The following is an 18,780-nucleotide window of genomic DNA, read 5'->3' on the forward strand; positions in this document are numbered from 1 at the left end:
TCATTGAGCGTGGGCAAAAACGCACCTGAATTACTACTAAGTGTTTCTGCAGGATGAAATCTAAGTTTCTCTCTCCCAGTCACACCTAAATCCAGAAAAACAAAATCAATAAAAAACTTATGCGTTCTAGGACGGTTTGGGTAAAGAGGGGGTACTTTGAGCCGTGACTCCCCGTTACTAAAACTCAAAACCAAACACCTATGCCAACCAGCAACACTTTTACATGCATTCCTTACATATAAACAGGATAATGAAGATAAATGACAGAAGAGGATAATTAAAAAAAATGTTTACACTTTAAAAATGCAAATTAAAATATGAAAAAGTCATCGGAAGTCACATTGTGAATGACACTGAAAAGAACAAATCCAGGGAATTTGGAGAGCATTGCAGAACAGCCCTGTCCCACGCTACGACTTCGGAAGGCTGCACCTCCAGAAACAATTTCATTGGGCCTCACCTGCCCGCTCCGGCGCCCCAGCCCCTCTCCCGCAGGCGCACGGCGGGCAAACGCAGGTCAGCAGGTCTGGTCGCCTTCCCCGCCCCCGAGTTGCGAATTCCGATTGGTGCACTTCCCGGGGCCGCCCCTTTCACCCAACCAATGTGAAAACACCTCGGCGCTCCGCTTCCCCTGCCGGCTGTGTGCGGCAGTTTAGCCTGCGAACCCTGCGGCGAGCGGGGATGGCGGCTGTAGCTGCGGCTGCGGGCCGTTGGCTGGGGCTCGCTGGAGCCCGCTCGGAGGGGCCCTGGCGTCGTCTGCACGGCGCGGGGCTGCGGCGGGCCTTCCTGCACCCGGTCTGGGCCGGCCGGGAGGGGGCTCAGAGGCGTCTGGTGGCTCACTTCACCTTCCAGCCGGATCCGGAGCCCCAAGAATATGGTGAGTGGGGCCGCCTTGCCCTCTTCCGCTGCAACCCAGACAACCTGGCCGTGGGCGCTTTCTAGGAGTGCTGCCTGTCCTGTGGGCGGTGGTGGCGAGGGTGGAGCGCAGACCGATTTTGCATCTTCTCACAATCCCTGCCCCGCTCCCTGGATTTTCTCCCTCTTAGGGAGTGGTTTAGGGACTGTGATTTCCTCCAGCATTTTGGTGACTGTTTAGTTCCCGAGAGGCACCCCCCATCCCCCGCCCCCTCATCACCTTCCAGATGGGTGAGAGGGCGCGCGGCTGTTTGGAACGGCCTGAGATTGGAGGGGGGTGCCTAGGGCAGCCGCCTTTTCTCGGAGCTCTATTCCTGCTTTCTCTGGCCTTTGGCGTTGTCCCAGACTGGGTCACTAACTACAAGCAGCGGCGTTTAAAAACAAGAGGGCTTTAACCACCCCCCCCAACCCCCCCCACTGGCAGGTCAGTAGCATCTAGGAGAACAAGTAACAATTGATTTTCCCAAGGTCATAGAACTGATTCTTCTAGAGGTGGGAAAGAGGCCAGACTTCTCTGAGCCTAGAGGGGGAGCTTGGCGACCGCTTAGCCAATGAGAGGTAATCGATGAAGGTGAGAGGAGTAGAAACTCATTTATTTAAGGCTTCCAAGGTTAGGAAGGGCGTGTAGCAAAGTGCTTACAGAATGAGTTACTTTACTTTTACCATTTCTTCTGAAAGCTTTGTGTAAGCTCTGAAGGAGCCATGGTCTGTCATCAGAACATCAGAAACTAAAAGAAAACAGTTGCTCTTTCATTTTTGTGTGCTAACTTCTTACAGCTAGAGCTCACATAGACAAGAAGCAAGTCTTGCGAATAATAAGAGTGAACACGTGCTGAGTGCTTACCAGGACAGGCGCTGTATGGAAAAGTTTGCATTCATCTCATTTGATAATCAGGACAACTTAAAGAGATAGGTGCTGTTTTTATGGATAAATCGCACAATTATAAGGACAAAGCACATTGTAAGGAGGACTAGGTTTTTTTTTAACTTTTAAAAAAATGGTAGGTAGTTCTTTTATTCTCATTTTTGTTACTTTAACTGAGTTCCTGAGCTGCTTTGTCCAGGGCTACACAGATAAGTTAATGGTAATCAGCTTTGGAATCTAATAATTCAGATTCTAGGGCTTTCATTCTAAACTGTGTGATAACATGCATGTAGACATTTTTTACTATGAGTAAGTAGGTGCTGTAAAGCTGAAGAGCAATTTTTTTTCTTTCCAACAAGATGACTTCATATTCTGTCTTCAAAGCAAAGAAACTGTAACCCAGTACTTGAGAAATATAACATGGTGTTCTTTAACCTTCTGCAGTAGTGAAATTGCTAAAATCTAAGAAGTGATGATCACTTCTTTATATCTATTCTTATTATAAAAATAATAAAAGCACATTACAAATAATCTGGATAATAGAAGTGAAATAGGGAAGTAATCATACCACCTACTAATGTAAATATTGCTATTATTTTAGGGTGTGTCCTGCTAGTTATTTCTTTTCTTTAAAGGTATTTTCTACAATTGTAATTTTATGCAAATGCAAGCTTCATTATTTATTCAGAAGCATTTTACCACATTGTTATGTAGTTGTATAATATTCATTAGAAGAATATGGGTTCTTTGAAGTAGAAACACTTAATTCAGTGATTAATATCTTTTCCAGTTCCATCCATGTTGCTGCAAAAGACATGTCTTTCTTTATTTTTGGTTGCTGAGTAGTATTCCATTGTATATATGTACCACATCTTTTAAATCCAGTCATCCACTTTTGAGCATTTGGGCTGTTTCCATGTCTTTCCAATTGTGAATAAAGCAGCAATAAACACGGGGGTGCAGGTATCTTTTTGAATCAGTGTGTTTGTGTCTTTTGGGTAGATACCTAGGAGTGGGATTGCTAGGTTGTAAGGAAGCTGCATGTTAAGCAGTTTGAGGAACCTTCAAACAGTTTTCCACAGTGGTTGTACTAGTTTGCATTCCCACCAGCAGTGCAGGAGAGTTCCTTTTTCTCCACATCCTCGCCAACATTTGTTGTTGCTAGTTGTTTGAAGTTGTGCCATTCTCACTGGGGTGAGGTGATATCTCATTGTGGCTTTAATTTGCATCTCCTTTATTACAAGTGATGTTGAGCATGTTTTCATATGCTTGTTGGCCATCTCCATTTCCTTTTTGGAGAAGTGTCTTTTTAGCTCTTCTGCCCATTTTTTGATGGAGTTGTTTATTTTTGTTGAGTTTCATCAGTTCTCCGTAAATTTTTGTGATCCATCCTTTATCGCTAGTTTTGTGTGAGAAAATTTTTCCCCAATCATTGGGATGTCTGTTTGTTTTCTGTAGAGAAGCTCTTTAACTTGATGTAGTCCCATCTATTTATCCTTGCCTTCACTATCGTTGCATTGGGTGCTCTATCTTTAAAGATGTCGCTGAAGTGTATGTCGTGAAGTGTTTGGCCCATCTTTGCTTCCAGGTATTTTATGGTTTCTGTACTTAAGACATAACTAAATTTTTAAAGAAAGATTGATGTATTTACTTATGCACAGAAGAACTGGGGGGCAGGGTAAGCCTGACTTAAATTAGTGTGTTTACTCCCTTCATTATTTTGTGTTGTTTCAAGAACAGCATATCTAGTTCTCTCCCTGCCCCTAATTTCAGGCATTGTGTAATTATGTGGTTTGTTTATTCATTCATTCTCCTCAGTTCCTCCTTGATGCCCAACTCTGCTAGCTTCAGGCTAAGGAAATGGATCTGTCCTTAGAGAATTTGAAGCTGGGTGGGGGAGATGGACAAAAAATATCAAGCAAATATCAAACCTGTCTCAGGAGGAATGTCCAAGTTCTAGGAAAGAATAATAGAGGCCTGCTAAAGCTCCTAAGAAAAGGCAATATTTGATCCTTCTTGGTGGCACAGGCTTAATACTATGAGGCTATCTGCAGCATGAGTTCAATTCCCTGCCAGGGAGCTGACCCACATGGTGCAGACCTCTCTACTGTCTGCCCCCTGCTCCCCTCAGCAGTGTATTTGAGTTGATCTGCCTGTTCTGCTCCCCACTCTGTCTGGTAAACCCTCTCCCCAACCTTACCCCCACACCTCTAGCCTGCACCCCAGCTCTTGTATGCATAAATAAATAAATAAATAAATAAATAAATAAATAAAACTGCTGTTAAGAAAAAGAGAAAAATAAAAGGTAGTGTTTAACCAATCTCTGAGAGGTCATAAAGGGCTATCTGAGGAATGAAGCCAGTGGCAAGGACCAAGTTTAGTAGAATGGAGAGAAGTGATCAGTGGGGGACATTCTGTAATTGTAGAAGTGGGCAGGGATGAGCTCAAACAGCCTTGTGGATGTGCTGAAGAGTGCAGGGTTTTATACTAAGTGCATGCACAGGCCTTTGAAGCCTTTTGAATAGAGCAGTAAACATATAGTTTTGCTCATTATAGAGGCTTTGATGAATATTTTAGAAGGGTGAAAGAGTAGAACTGAGGAGGCAGTACTGTGGACTGAGTGTGTATGTCCCACTCTCCCAGGCCCCTTGTATGATGGTATTTGGAGGTGGGGATATTGGGTGGTACTTACATCATGAAGACTGAATCTTCATGAATGGGATTAGTGCCTTTATGAGAACAGACACAAGAAAAATTCTCTCTTAACTCTAGGAGTATACATCACAAATATGCCTTTTGCAAACCAGTAAGAGGGTCCTCACTAGGATTTCAGGTTCATCTTGAATTTTCCAAACTTCAGAATGGTGAGAAATAAATTTCTGTGGATTAAATCACCCAATTTTTGGTATTTTGTTATAGCATCATGGATGATCTAAGACAGGTGCCTAGGAGGCAGTTTTCCCCAACAGGAAAGAGATGGTGAATTCTGGAAATAGGACCTCCTAATTTATATTTTAAGCTATATTTTGGAGATAACATATTTGGAAATAAGGAGTTGATGGAATGGATATGGAATTAATAAAGAACACCATACAAGGATACATCCTTGGTTTCTGTCATGGATAGTGCTATTGGCTAACTTTGAGAAGACTGACTTTGGGAGCAGATACTATGAGTTCAGTTTTGTGCTTGTTAAATTAGAAAAGTCCAAGACACCCAAGTAGAGAACTGATGACTGTTATGTGAAACTTAAAAAAAAAAAGTTTTATTTATGCATACAGAACTGGGGTACAGGCCAGAGATGCGGAGGATGAGAGGCTTCACCAGAGACAGAGTGGGTAGCAGAACTGGCAGTGACAAAGTACACTGCTGAGGGGAGCAGCGGGTGGGTCAGGAGAGGTCTGTCCTGCCATGTGGGTCAGCACTCTGGCCAGGGATCAAACTCTTTCCGTAGTGGCTTTGGAGAGTTTTATAGTGCTTTAAGCCATTGTGCCACCAGGGAGAGCCCTCACTCCTCATTTTACCTGATTTCTACCCCATTCAACAAATAATTTGTTGAGCACTACATGTCAGGCTTTGTTGTAAGTGATGAACATATAGGTCTGATCAAAGGCAGATAAAACCCATATCCTGGCCCTCCCTGGTGGCGCAGCGGGTTAAAGCACAGCACTAAGAAGCTAAAGCCACTTCTGCATGAGTTCGATTCCCGCCTGCCCCGGAGGTGACCACATGGCTTGGCAGACCTCTCCTGACCAGTCCGCTGCACCCTCAGCAGTGTACTTCGTCGATCTGCCTGTTCTGTTCCCCATTCTGTCTCTGGTGAAGCCTCTCACTGCCCCTGAGCCTCTGGCCTGTACCCCAGTTCTGTATGCACAAATAAATAAATCTTAAAAGAAAAAAAAAAAAAAAAAAACCCCCCCCCCCATATCCTGGAAACCTTTTTCATGAAGATGGCATTTCAAGAAAAGAAGGAAGCCCTTGCCCTTCCTGAGCCCATGCCAAAGCAAACACATTGAGAAAAGTTGTGCTACAGCCACAAAAAGAAGATCCTTACTTCACCCACCTTCTACATGCCGGAAACAATGACTCTGAAGGCAAGCCAGGGATCCTTGGAAGAGCACCCCCAGCAGAAACGAGCTTGACTACTGTGCCATCAAGTCCTGCTGACCATCGAGGCAGCAGTGAAGAAGACAGCAGTGCACTTGTGTTCATTGTGGATATCAAAGCTAAATGATACTAGATCAACCAGGCTCTGAAGAAGCTCTGTGATGTAGATGTGGCCAAGGTCAACAGATCTGACCAGACCTGCCAGAGGCTTCTGACTATGATGTGTTGGATGTAGCTGACAAAATTGGTATCACCAAAGCTGAATCCAGCAGGCTAACACTAATTTTTTTCACCATTTAAAAAAAAAAAAAAAGGACCGCGGGGACTTATGTTGTAATTGTGTTCCTTGAATTTTGCTGACATGATATTTTCTTTTTTCAGTGATGTTGATGACCTAGTTATTCATGAATTTATGGTCTGTGTAAGAATTTTGAGTGATTATTGCCGCTCCAACCACAGAGCCCCATTTTACCAATAGATACCAATTAGCTCGCTTCTTGACTTGGGAAATTGCCCTGATATGTATATTTTTATGTTTGTTTTAACTTTTTTATCTTGGAAGATTTGTCAATTTCATTTTGAAATTTAGCAGTCATTTATTACTACTAGTAATTGTATGACGTGCCATCTGTATTTGATAGTTTTTTAGTGTTCATCAATCACCCTCTTCCCCCACTTTATACAGGTGTGTTTATAAGGAAACACAGACAGGTCTCATGAATGGTCTTTGGCATAATCTACAGAATAAGTAATTGTAATGTAATTATGTAAAATGATCTTACTTTTGAATAACTTGTGACTTCTTCCTGACCCATTCACAAAGCATGCTATACTGTAACTTTAAAAAAGAATCAAAATTAGATGTTTTATTATAAATTGTCATTTAAAACTTTTAAAAGCCAGTTAACCCCAAATCTTAAGATTTTGACTCAAAGTGAAAAAAAAAATAAGAGTGAACATTTTTGTGCTTACATGGAAATGCAGCTTTTAAATACTTTTAAATCCTGTTTTAAAATACCATTTTTTAATGAAAAGGAACTTTAATACAGTGAGTATACAACACAGAAGACAAAGAATATAATTTCTAAATCAAACACCTGAAATTACCCATCCCCTCATGGGTAAAAGTCATCCCAAAAGGGATTGGCCCAAAGCAAGGCCTGAAAGCCCACCATAAGACTAAAGCACCTTCTGGCCGGGACCTATAGAAAAGAGCCAGACAGGGCCAGATATATCTGGGAGGAAAGAGCAAAATCAAAATTAAGATAAAAGCTGCCATAGTCATCCTCCCCATGGGTGTCTCACCCACATCTGTTTCAACCAGCACAGGGCCAAGAAACAAGCATGGCTTTTTCATCACATGCTTGCTGCCCCATGTGGCTTCCTCAGGTCTCCTTTGGCTCTCCAGCCTGCTTCCTTCTCCTCTTCAGATTTCTTCTCTTCTCTCCTCAGCTCCACCTTCCTTCTAGGTGGGGTATGGAACCTGGAAGCTCCCCTTTTCCTGGGGACTACCCTGTTACAATCCCCCCCTTTGATAAAAATACTATTTTAAATACTTTTTAAAACGTAAATAAACACTGTTACTTGTAAAAAAAAAAGTTATACAAGATGGTAAATTCTTTGTGGTTATCAAACAATACTTTCCAGACTTTGTATGATATTTTATTATTAAAGCTTTTGCTTTCTTCCTACTGAAAAGTCACTGAGTGGTGATATGATGAAATGTCTTGAGAATATTCAATATTAATTCAAATAATCAGCAGACTTGAAATTACAGCTTTGATGTTTATACATTTTCAGTCTTTCTAGATTCTTAGCTATGAAAACCCTAGTAGGCAATTAAAAATATTTCCTTAGAAATATATAAAATGGGATACTAGGCACCAGGAAGCACTAAGAATTTTTATAGATTGGAGAAAGATTTTAGGAAAGTAATGTTAATTGAAATTTCCTTTGCATGAAGAAAGATAAATTATGAAGTAATTATGGATATGTGATTTTGTATTCTTTGACATGGGTGATATAAATAATACACTCTTGAATAAATTCTTATTATCGCTACCAGAAATAAGAGTAGAGAAACTGTCCTTAATGTTTAGTACAGAGGACAATAGAACATGGCTGATGGGTCATTGCCAGACCTGGAGCCATAGTGCTGGAGGGCTTACAGATATGGCTGGGGCAGAACCAGCAGAGATTCAGAAGGCCTGTGCCAGCAGATCAGGGAAGGCACAGTTGTCAGAAGTCACAGCCTGCTGTGGAAGAAGGCCAAGCTTTGGAAGAAGATGGGTCTCTAGGAAAGAAGGAGTGATCAGCAGGACTTTGGACTAGAGGGTTGAAAGTAACAACTATAGCTGTTGTGACCTATCTTGGGAATTAGATTTTTTGGCTTTGGGGATTCCCCAGGCTAACAGTGTTCAGCTAAGAGCAGGTGTTGAAGGGTTTAAGATGGACATGGTCAAGATGGACATGGACAGAGCCCACAATCTGACCATTAATAACTGATATTTAGTTAGCATTTACTGTGTAAGTACTTCATATGTAATGTTCCATTTAACCCTCCTAACAATTTATGGAGGGAGAGAGGTTGGTTTGCAGATTCTCCCTCAACAGCAAGATAGTAGGAAGGCCCAATACTGATGTGTTTCAGCAACAGTTGTTCTATTCTTCACACACCAGCAGTTCTGGGTATTTCTGTTTAAGTATCCTCTTTGTATTATGGTCCATGACCGTTTGCTCTTAATGGCATATTTACAGATGCCACTGGTCATGTACATTTGTCACAGATTCTGTTCTGAACCTTTACCCAGGATATTTTGCCAGACCACTCTCACACTGACTGATCCCTTTTCCAGCTTTTCATAACTTCTATTTTCTCCACACAACAGGTCACTTGATTGTATTTCTTCTTCCTTTTTTGGTACTTGTTATAAAATTGTTTAAGATGCATAAATTTCACCTCATCAACAAGCATTTTTAAGTCTGCATTGCTTTTGTATCTTCCACAGAGCTAGCATCATTACAAATAATTCAGTAAATTAAAAATATGTTCTATATCTTCCTTTTTATCTTGGTTTAATAAAGTTGTAGTTACCTGTTACGAAGTTGGCTATTTTGAATATATTTTACAATGCATAGACTATTACTTTTTTTTTTCTTCATTTTTTACAGGACAAACTCAGAAAATGAATCTTTTCCAGGCAGTAACAAGTGCTTTGGATAACTCATTGGCCAGAGATCCCACGGCAGGTAAACTTCCTTTGTCTTGATTGCATGGTAGCCATGTTAATTCAGAATTGAAGATATGTTGGAAATATTTTTCTGGAGTTCAGTGGAGAGCATTATATCTAAATTCTTTAAAAGACCCAATCAAATGCTGAAGGTTAAGTAATCAAATTTTAAAATTCATTATTATTCATCCACCTGTTTTGAGTTAGTTCTTATGCCTAACACCATTAAGTTAACTTTTCTCCTGTAGTATGCTCTTGATAGTACATTAATACCTTTGGTGTACTCCTGTTTCTCTAGCAGGTAGAAAACATGGTAAATAGCACTTTTTCATATATCTATAAATGAAGATTTGATTATCTGTTTTCCTTTTCTTTATATTGTCATTCAACTTCTAAGATTTTTTTTGGAAATAATTTTAATATTTATAAGTCACCTTTTAAGCAACTTAATATTTATCTTATCAAAATAATTTATTAATGTAGAACATTATACTTGTCCTGTATGTTTTTAAAATTTAATTAGTTTTACTTCATATATATTTAATATATTTCAGGTTTCTACTTGAGAATCTCTATTTTTAAGGTCAAGTGAAAAGAGATTTTTTTTTTAAAGATTTATTTATCTATGCATACAGAACTGGGGTACAGATCAGAGGTGCAGGATGTGAGAGACAGAGTGAGAGCAGGGAAAGGCAGGTGGACTGAAACACACCACTAGAGGAGCAGCAGGCAAGACAGGAGAGGTCTGCCATAGCATTTGGGTCACCTCCTCGGCCAGGGATTGAACTCTTGCTGCAGTGGCTGCAATAACTCCATAGTGCTATGCTTTAGAGGGCCGAAAGAGGTTATTTTTTTAGGGGAAAGTGAATGTTAGAGTAGTAGATGATTAGATCTTACCTGAGTCATTTTCTTGAGATCTAGAAAACTGGTTAGGTACATTAGGGACTAGAATTCAATATTGTGAGTACTTATTCTTTTATTTTCTTTGCCTTACTACAAAGCTTCTTGTAATTTTTTTCTGTTCCATTCTTTGCCTTACTCACTATAAACACCATATTTGGCTCCTTTGTTTCATACTATTTAATCACTTTTCTCTCAGCTTAAAATACTTTTCCTTTTTCAGATTATTGACTCCTAAATACCATGTATGAAAAATCTTTGGCAAGTTACTAAGTCTCTGACCTTATTTTCTTCATGGATAACAACAAAATGACACTCTAGGTCACTGGTTCTTTCTTAGCTGGGGTGATTTTAATTCTCTCCTACCATTTTTTAAAATTTATTTATTTATTTATTTATTTATTTATTTATTTTTTAAAGATTTATTTATTTATTCATACAGAACTAGGGTACAGGCCAGAGATGGGGAGGGTGAGAGGATTCACCATGAACAGAGTGGGAGCAGAACAGGGAGATCAGCGAAGTACACTGCCGAGGGGAGCAGCGGGCGGGTCAGGAGAGGTCTGCCACGCCATGTGGTCTCCTCCAGGGCAGGCGGGAATCGAACTCGTGCAGAAGTGGCTTTAGTTTCTCAGTGCAGTGCATCAACCCGCTGCACCACCAGGGAGGGCCAAATTTATTTATTTTTAATGATTTATTTATTTATGCATACAAGAGCTGGGATGTAGGCCAGAGGTAGGGATGGGGGAGGAGAGGATCCACCAGAGAGAGGGGGAAGCAGAACAGGTAGATTGAAATACACGGTTGAGGGGAGCAGCCAGTGAGACAGGAGAGGTCTGCTGCACCATGTGGGTCAACTCCCTGGCTGGGGATCAAACTTGTGCTGCGGTGGCTGTAGATAACTTCATAGTGTTGAGACTTGCTCCTTGTGCCACCAGGGAGTTCTTTTCTCCTACCATCTGGAGACTCTTTGTTGTCGCAACTATATTTACACTACATAACAATGTAAAGGCTGCTGCAATGAAAGAATCATCCAGTCCAGAGTGTCAGTAATGTTGACACTGAGAGACCTTGATTTAGATCTGTGAGCCATTCTATTTCTAGGTTTAAAAATGTAAATATTTAAATTACTTGTTTCTTATTGTTAGTATCACTTAGGGATCATTAAATAAAATGTGTTCTGTAAACATTGTTTTTCAGTAATATTTGGTGAAGATGTTGCCTTTGGTGGAGTTTTTAGGTGTACTGTTGGCTTGCGAGACAAATATGGTAAGTTATGTATTAATATTATTTTTATAGAACTTTTTACTTTATTTTATAGAACTTTTACTTAAAGATCTTGAAAATACAAAATATTCTTGTTAAATTATTCACTTGTCCTTATTCTATGGGTAGTTCTTTCTAATTTCACAGCCACCCACAGAATCTTTTGGCTTAGATTTTTTTTTAAAGGTTTATTTATTTATACAGACAGAACTGGGGTATAGGCCAGAGGTGCGGGGGCAGTAAAGAGGACTCAGCAGAGACAGAGCAAAGAGTAGAACAGTCAGATGTACCAAAATCCACTGCCGGGGGAGCAGCGGCAGGTCATGATAGGTCTGCCAGGCCATGTGGGTCTCTTCCCTGGCCAGGATCTAACTTGTGCTTCAGTGGCTGTGATAGCTTCATAGCACTGTGCTTTAACCCGTTGCACCACCAGTGAGGGCCCTGGCTTAGGTCTTTCTAAATTTCTCCTAACTATAACATCACTCAGCTCTAGACTATTACACATATTATGGATTCCAAAATCATCATCAATAAATATGGTGTTTATACTGCCACTCGTATGCTCAAGAATCTTTGATCATGCTGCCCACATTAGTCCACATCCAGTCCATTGCCTTTACTTCAAGATTCTGCCTTATTCTATTTCTAGATGTTATCTTTCCCTACCTACATAAGTCAGGGTTCTCCAGAGAAATAGAAACAAGGGGATATATTTATATATCTACATCTATCTGTGTGTTTAGTTAAATGTTTTCATGTCTGTGTCTGTACCTATAAATCTGTATCTATATTTATACCTATATGTTTTGAGAGAGAAAGTCAGAGACTCATTTTTCCAGGAATTGTCTCACATGATAGAGGGGGCTGCAAGCCTGTCATCTGTAGGGCAGCCAGTGGCCTGGACAACCAGTCAGGGTTTCTATGTTGAAATCTTGGGTGGAATTTCTTTGGAAACTTCAGTTTTATCTCCTATAACCTTCATATGATTGGATGAGGCCCACCATGTTATGAATGATAATCAGCGTTACTTAAAAGTCCATTAATGTAAATGTTCATCACACCTAACAAAAAAAAAAAACCTTCAATATTTAAGTATTTCACCAAACAACCAAGTTCTATAGCCTTGTCTCATTGACACAGTAAGTTAACCATCACTTTATTTTTAAATATATTTTATCCCCGATAATTTGTGGTTTTTGCTTGGTATGTGATGAACTTTATTTATTCATATAGAAGTGGGGTACAGGCCAGAGATGTGGAGGGTGAGAGGATTCACAAGAGACAGAGCGGGGAGCAGAACAGGCAGATGGATGAAGTACACTGCTGAGGGGAGCAGCGGGCTGGTCAGGAGAGGTCTGCCTTGCCATATGGATCTCCTTGGAGCAGGCGGGAATCGAACTCATGAGGAAGTGGCTTAAGTTTCTTAGTGCTGTGCTTTAACCCGCTGTGCCACCAGGGAGAGCCTGTGATGAACTTTTTCCTGCTGCTTTTATTGTTTCATCTAACTCAGACTTGAAACCATCAGCATAAGAAATGTGTGTCAGTCTCTTACTGGTAGGGGACCTTTCATATCTTTACTTAGTCTTATCTACTCTGGAAGTCAGCAAAACAGTTAAATTTAGAGGGAAGAGTTGACAGATAGCTATCTTCTTATCTCTGCCACTGCCCCTTATGCTGTGTAGGAGTGAGAGTCTTCCAAGATTTTTTTTTTTTAAAGATTTATTTATTCATACAGAACTGGGGTACAGGCCAGAGATGCGGAGGGTGAGAGGATTCACCAGAAACAGAGTGGGGAGCAGAACAGGCAGATTGACGAAGTACACTGCTGAGAAGAGCAGCGGGCGGGTCAGGAGAGGTCTGCCACGCCATGATCTCCCCGAGGGGCAGGCGGAAATCGAACTCATGTGGAAGTGGCTTTAGCTTCTTAGTGCTGTGCTTTAACCGCTGTGCCACCAGGGAGGGCCTCTTCCTAGATTTTTTTAAAAAAGATTTGTCTACTTGTGTACTGGGGTGTAGGGCAGAAGTTTAGGAGGTAAGAGTGTTATTGGGTGGGGAGAGGGGCACCCCAGAACCCCCAAACCTGCTTGCTCTAAATAGGTTCTGCTGTCCACCACACCACATCAAGACAAAACATATGCACCTTTAATGGAAAGGAACCTTTATACAATCAGTAAACAATACAGAAAAGGGGAAGAATTTAGTTTCCAAATCAAGCACCCAAAGTTACCCATCCCCTTGTGGGTAAAATGTCCTCCCACATGGGATTGGCCCAAAGCAAGGTCTGAAACACAGCCACATGTTGTCAGAAAAGTTGCCAGAAGGAGTTAAACAAGTCTGGGAGGAAAAGAGCAAAATCAAATCCAAGATAAAATCTGTTGTCACTGCCCCATGCGTCTCTTACCCATATCTTTTCCCACCATTGCAGGACCAAGAAGCAAGGGCAGTTTCTTCACATGTCTCCTGCTCCTTGTGCCTCCCTGAGGTCTCCTCTTCCTTCTCCAGTTTCCTCTAACTTCTCCCTGCTCAGCTCCACCCTTCTGTGGGTAGGACAGGAATCTGGAACTTCCCCTTTTCCTGGGCATCACTCTGTTACAGTTTTAAATTCCTTGTTTGGTTTCTTGAGCATCTCTACCCTGTCTGGTTCTGATACTTGCTCTGTCTCTTCAAATTTGGGCTTTGCTTTTTGGTACTTTTTTAATACATCTTACTATTTTTACTTGATGGTCAGATATGATGTCCCAAGTAAAAGGGACTGCCATAAATGGGCTCTTAGTGATGTGGAGGTAAAGTGTGGAGGAGAGGATTGGAAGCAGTCTCTAGTTCTGTAATTAGGTCTCAGTCTTTTAATGAGTCTGTGCCTTGAAAGTGTGAACTTCACCAGTGTTTCATCATCTTTCTTTCCCCTTAGGTGGGCCAGGATGGCCAGAGTGGCTGTGTCAGCAGACTGTTAATACCTAGCAGAACAGGTTTACTGCTTTAACCTGAGCTGATTTAACTACATGCTTAAGAAAGGAGAACTTAAGTCCTCCCTGCTCATGTAGCAGGTTCAAGTGCAGCTCTACAAAGCTATCTGCAGTCACTGCAGCATGAGCTCAATTCCTCACCAGAGAGGTGATCCACTTGGCACACACAGACCTCCTCTGACCTGCCTGATGTAGTGCAGTTCAGTAGATGTGCCTGTTCTGCTCCTCATTCTATCTCAGAGGAATCCTCTCACCCTCCCCCCTCAGGCCCCACCTCTGGCCTGTACCCCAGTTCTTGTATGCATAAAGAAGTAAATCTTTAGGAAAACAAGGGAGAACTCTTATCATTTCAAAATGGTTCCTGTTTGTGTCCCTTGTTGGAAACATGAGGAAGTTTTTCATTGATTTTTTGCTCTGAGGACCTGGTTGAGCTCCTGAAGGTTAAGCCTCACAGGACTGTGTGTGTGAGGGTTCCTGTGTCTGGATCCCTTGAAGTTTTTAAAACTTACATACTTGTCCATAAGCTAAACTTAAAATTTAGTCACCATTCAGATTTTCCTACCAGGTAATGACTCCTGTGATGGTTGCCACATGTTAGTCTCTCCTCCCCTCAGTCAAAACTCCCTCAGCTCATCTGTGCCTCCCACTTTGGGAATAGCAATTTCCTCCATGTTCTCCATGCCCATGGTTCCAAGAAGGGTTGCTGATTTTTCATTTGGTTCAGCTTTTTACTTGTTTGGCGAATTTCAAAGTCCTGACACCAGGACTTGAGTTATACTTTTGTAACATTTCTATATCTGGTCTAACTACACTGTGGAGCAGCTTCTAGCCTTAACTATTCCATCTGTCTGAACCATGGTAGCATGCCAGGCGCTTATTTAAGCTGGTGATTCTGTTGTCTTGGTGATTCTGTTGTCTGTCTGCACAGCTACTCCTTGGTGGTGCTCTCCTTATTGTACCTTTTCTGAGGCATTTTGTTCTTGGCTGTGCCCACACTAGTGACTGCTGAATTCCTACCTCCAGTCTATTCCTTGGCCTGAAATTCAGCTCTGTATATTTAGCATACCGCTACACATCTTCACCTGGATGTTCCAGTCACTTCAAACTCAGCATTTCCAAAGCTGGCTTTCAGTTGTGAGGGTGATCTGTCTGTGACCTCTGACACCCCATTAATTGCGAGGGTTGATTTGGCAGATCTGCCTGGCTAGGTGGGTGTCCCCTTTCTCCCTTATCTCTCCATGTACATCCCTCCCAAAGCTGCTTACTCAGCCCAAGAGGACAGCCTTCCCTGAGTGAGATGGACAGTTCTTCAGTGGAGGGTACAGAATAGCTGCACTCCCCTGTTAGAACCTCCAAGTAAGCTCTCCAGGTCCAAAGCTGGCTTTCATGATGTCCACTCAGCAAAACTGCGCTTCCTACTGTAACAGGCACCCCATTGTGAATTGGGTTGCCCATCTGTGGGCTCTCACCCGTGCGCTTAAGATTGTTATACTGTGGACACACACGAAAAGTTTGACAAGGAGAAAGGAAAAGGAACAACCCAAGGAAAAAGAGAGATAAATACGAGTTAACTAGAATATCCTACCAGTTCTGCTGACTTGGACTCCAATAGCACACTGAAAACTGAGCCAAACGACCAGCTGTGAACCACCAGGCCAAGAGACCCCCGGAGCCCATATGTCCAGTTTTATCCCAACCTGGCTGCTCAGCTCCACTCTCACATCCCAGTGTGCTTCTCCTTGCTATTGATGGGATTTGTAGTTCCTGTATCTGGAGTGGGGGTAGAGTCCATGAAACCTGTATCTGTTACACTACTACATTTCCTATTTTGGTGACTGACCATCATCCATCTAGTTACTTACCTAAGCCACAAACTGCGGAGATCCTAGTGTTCTTCTTTCTCATGCCTCATATCTGGTCAAGCCCCACAATTTTCAGCGTGTCTTTATGGGCAGGTTCATTGTGGATACGGGCAAATACATAAAGGGTGTTAGAGGTCTTGGTAGATTTGACAGGCTTTTAATGCTGAAGCAGGGAACCAGGTACACAGGCAGAATAGCACATAAGGAAGCAGGAAGGCAGACAGGGAGGCCAGGAGGCAGGCAGCCACTGAGCCTCCCAGCCTCCCCGAGGTCTCTGCTCTCGCCCTTTCCCTTTTCTGTGTGTTCTGTTTTGGTCTCCCTCTCACCATATGATCTCCACCTGGGCATCTGTCCTTACAGGTATGCGTGCTCTGTGTCCTCTGGCGTCTCTGCCTGGGTATAGTAAACATAGGTATGTGTACCTGGTAATTGTGCTCCTAAGTGCTTTTTGCATTTATTTGATGTCATGTGTAGGCAATGCAACCTGGGAGGGAAGTAAGGCACAGGTAGTGGCTGTAGAGGCTGGTGGCAGAAGGTGGAAAAAAAACAAACACCTAAGTAATTCCATTTTCCCTACATTTTTACTACCTTTCCATTTTTACTTCCATGATTCTTCATATCTTTAGTCATCTCTGCTTTGACCAGTCATCACTTCTTAGCCATCATTCTCCTTACCTCATTGCAGTGTGATCAATATAAAATGTGTATTTCTTGGCAGAATGTATGTAAGACTTTGAGATCTGGCTCTTATCTACCTGATCTCACTTTATCCTTTACTGATAGTGCATTACTTGGTGTTTTCCCTAACCCTGTTTTCTCTCTCTCTTCCTTTGCACATATCATTTAACTACCTGGTAAATGCTTATTTCTTCTTCAGGAATTTCCGCTGTAAGCTCTTCCTAACTTTCCAAGCCACCTCAGTCATAACTTTATCACTCTTCAGATCACATCATTTACACCTGGCTAGTTATATTGTAATGCCTGCCACACCCAGTTACTGCAGCAGTAACTAAAGCAAAGGAGCTTTAACTTGTGCATCCCTAGCCCTTAAAGTAGTGCCAGGCAGTACTTATGAAATGAATATTGAGTGAATCCCCCCCCCAGCCCCTCCTCCCTTTTTCAAGTCAACTGCCTCAGAAAGGATATTTCTTTGTCTTTCTTTAATAATGATTTATTTTCTTGGCCCTCCCTGGTGGCACAGCAGGTTAGGACGCAGCTCTGCAAGCTGGCCGCAACTGCTTCAGTGCGAGTTCCATCCCCTGCTCCAGAGGTGACCACTTGGCGTGGCAGACCTCTCCTGACCTGCCTGCTGCTCCCCTCAGCAGTGTACTTCGTCGATCTGCCTGTTCTGATTCCCACTGTCTCTGGTGAATCCTCTCACCGCCTCTGCACCTCTGGCTGTACCCCAGTTCTTTATGAATAAATAAATAAGTCTTAAAAAAAAAGATTTATTTTCTTAAAAACGGGTTAAAATAAGGAGAAATTTAATTGAAAAGGTCTCTATTAACAGGCACTTACAGTTTCAGGGAGTTGAGCTAATTAATGACTAATTAACTCTTAGCTTTACTGTTAGCAGCTGCTGTGAATTTTCATAGTAGTGTAGGGCTATATATTCAAATTTTGAATAATTCCAGGTTAGTCTGTAAATCACTACTCTCTAGTGAGTCAGCTTTAGTTTTCAGGTGTAAAGAGTAAAGAAAATAGGGAAGAGAAGTATTAAAACAGATTTCTGCACATTAAGAAATAGCACTTACCTTTAAAAAAAATTTGTTCTTTTGTGTACAATCTAGAAATTCTAGCTATCCAGAAAATGCCTGCTTAGTATGTATTTTGAAGTTGAAAGAATTTATCTTGAAAAGCAGCAAAAGATTATATTAAAATAGTTGCGTGTGTTGCATTAAATGATGTAGCAAAGAAAACTGCGGATGAGAGATTGACTCCTTTGCTGGGAGGAGCTAAGAGTTGAGTGTGAGGAGAGCACAGTCGGTAGGTGGCAGCCTACACTTTGAAATGAGCCCATCCCTGTTTGCATTGTACCAGAGCCCAGGAACTAGGAAGGAGCACTTTAAATTCCCTCCGAAGGGAGACTATGAAGAATTGTAGGTTACTGAAATAATATTAAGTTAAATATTAATGTTAAAAAGGATTTGCATAGAAGAGGCAGCGCCATCATAAAAGGAAGGGAGGTTAGAGTTTTTGTGTATTCCAGATAATCCAGATGGGTGGTTTAGTGTTACTATACTTTTCTTCTCTTTCCTTGTTCTTCAATACAGCAAAATGATGTGAATGCTTTGAAAACTGAAATTTGTCAGTTGTTAAGACAGATTATCTTATTAATGTATTTCATACTAAAATGGCAGCTTGGAAATCCATGGATCATGAACAGTAACTGGAACTAAGGCAGTGCAAGTGAGTTGACTAGGAGGGTGTGAGCGATTTTATTTGAATGACACTTGTCCCCTTTATATTAATGGTGCAACAGATTCCACATGGTCTCAATATTGTCGCTATCAGAGTGACAGTGTTTGTGTGTGTTTTAGTCAATAAGATTTTGGTAAGTTTCTGGATATGTTTTTTTTTTTTTTTAAAGATTTATTTATTTATTTGTACAGAACTGGGGTACAGGCCAGAGCTGCGGAGGGTGAGAGGATTCACTAGAGACAGGGTGGGGA

At 41.6% G+C, this 18,780-nt stretch overlaps 1 protein-coding gene across 1 annotated transcript in view; it reads left to right on the top strand.

Moving 5' to 3' along the window:
* The first annotated feature begins 650 nt into the window (after positions 1-650).
* Positions 651-18,780, top strand: part of BCKDHB (branched chain keto acid dehydrogenase E1, beta polypeptide) — a 169,448-nt gene continuing 151,318 nt past the window's right edge. The window contains exons 1-3 of the mRNA XM_004673644.2: positions 651-877; positions 9,059-9,136; positions 11,218-11,286. Of these exons, the coding sequence (XP_004673701.1) occupies positions 682-877; positions 9,059-9,136; positions 11,218-11,286 (343 nt within the window). The 5' untranslated portion in view covers positions 651-681. The remainder of the gene's footprint in view (positions 878-9,058; positions 9,137-11,217; positions 11,287-18,780) is intronic.

The sequence above is a fragment of the Condylura cristata genome, unplaced genomic scaffold (assembly GCF_000260355.1).
Source record: "Condylura cristata isolate star-nosed mole 26May11 unplaced genomic scaffold, ConCri1.0 scaffold00001, whole genome shotgun sequence".
NCBI lineage: Eukaryota > Metazoa > Chordata > Mammalia > Eulipotyphla > Talpidae > Condylura > Condylura cristata.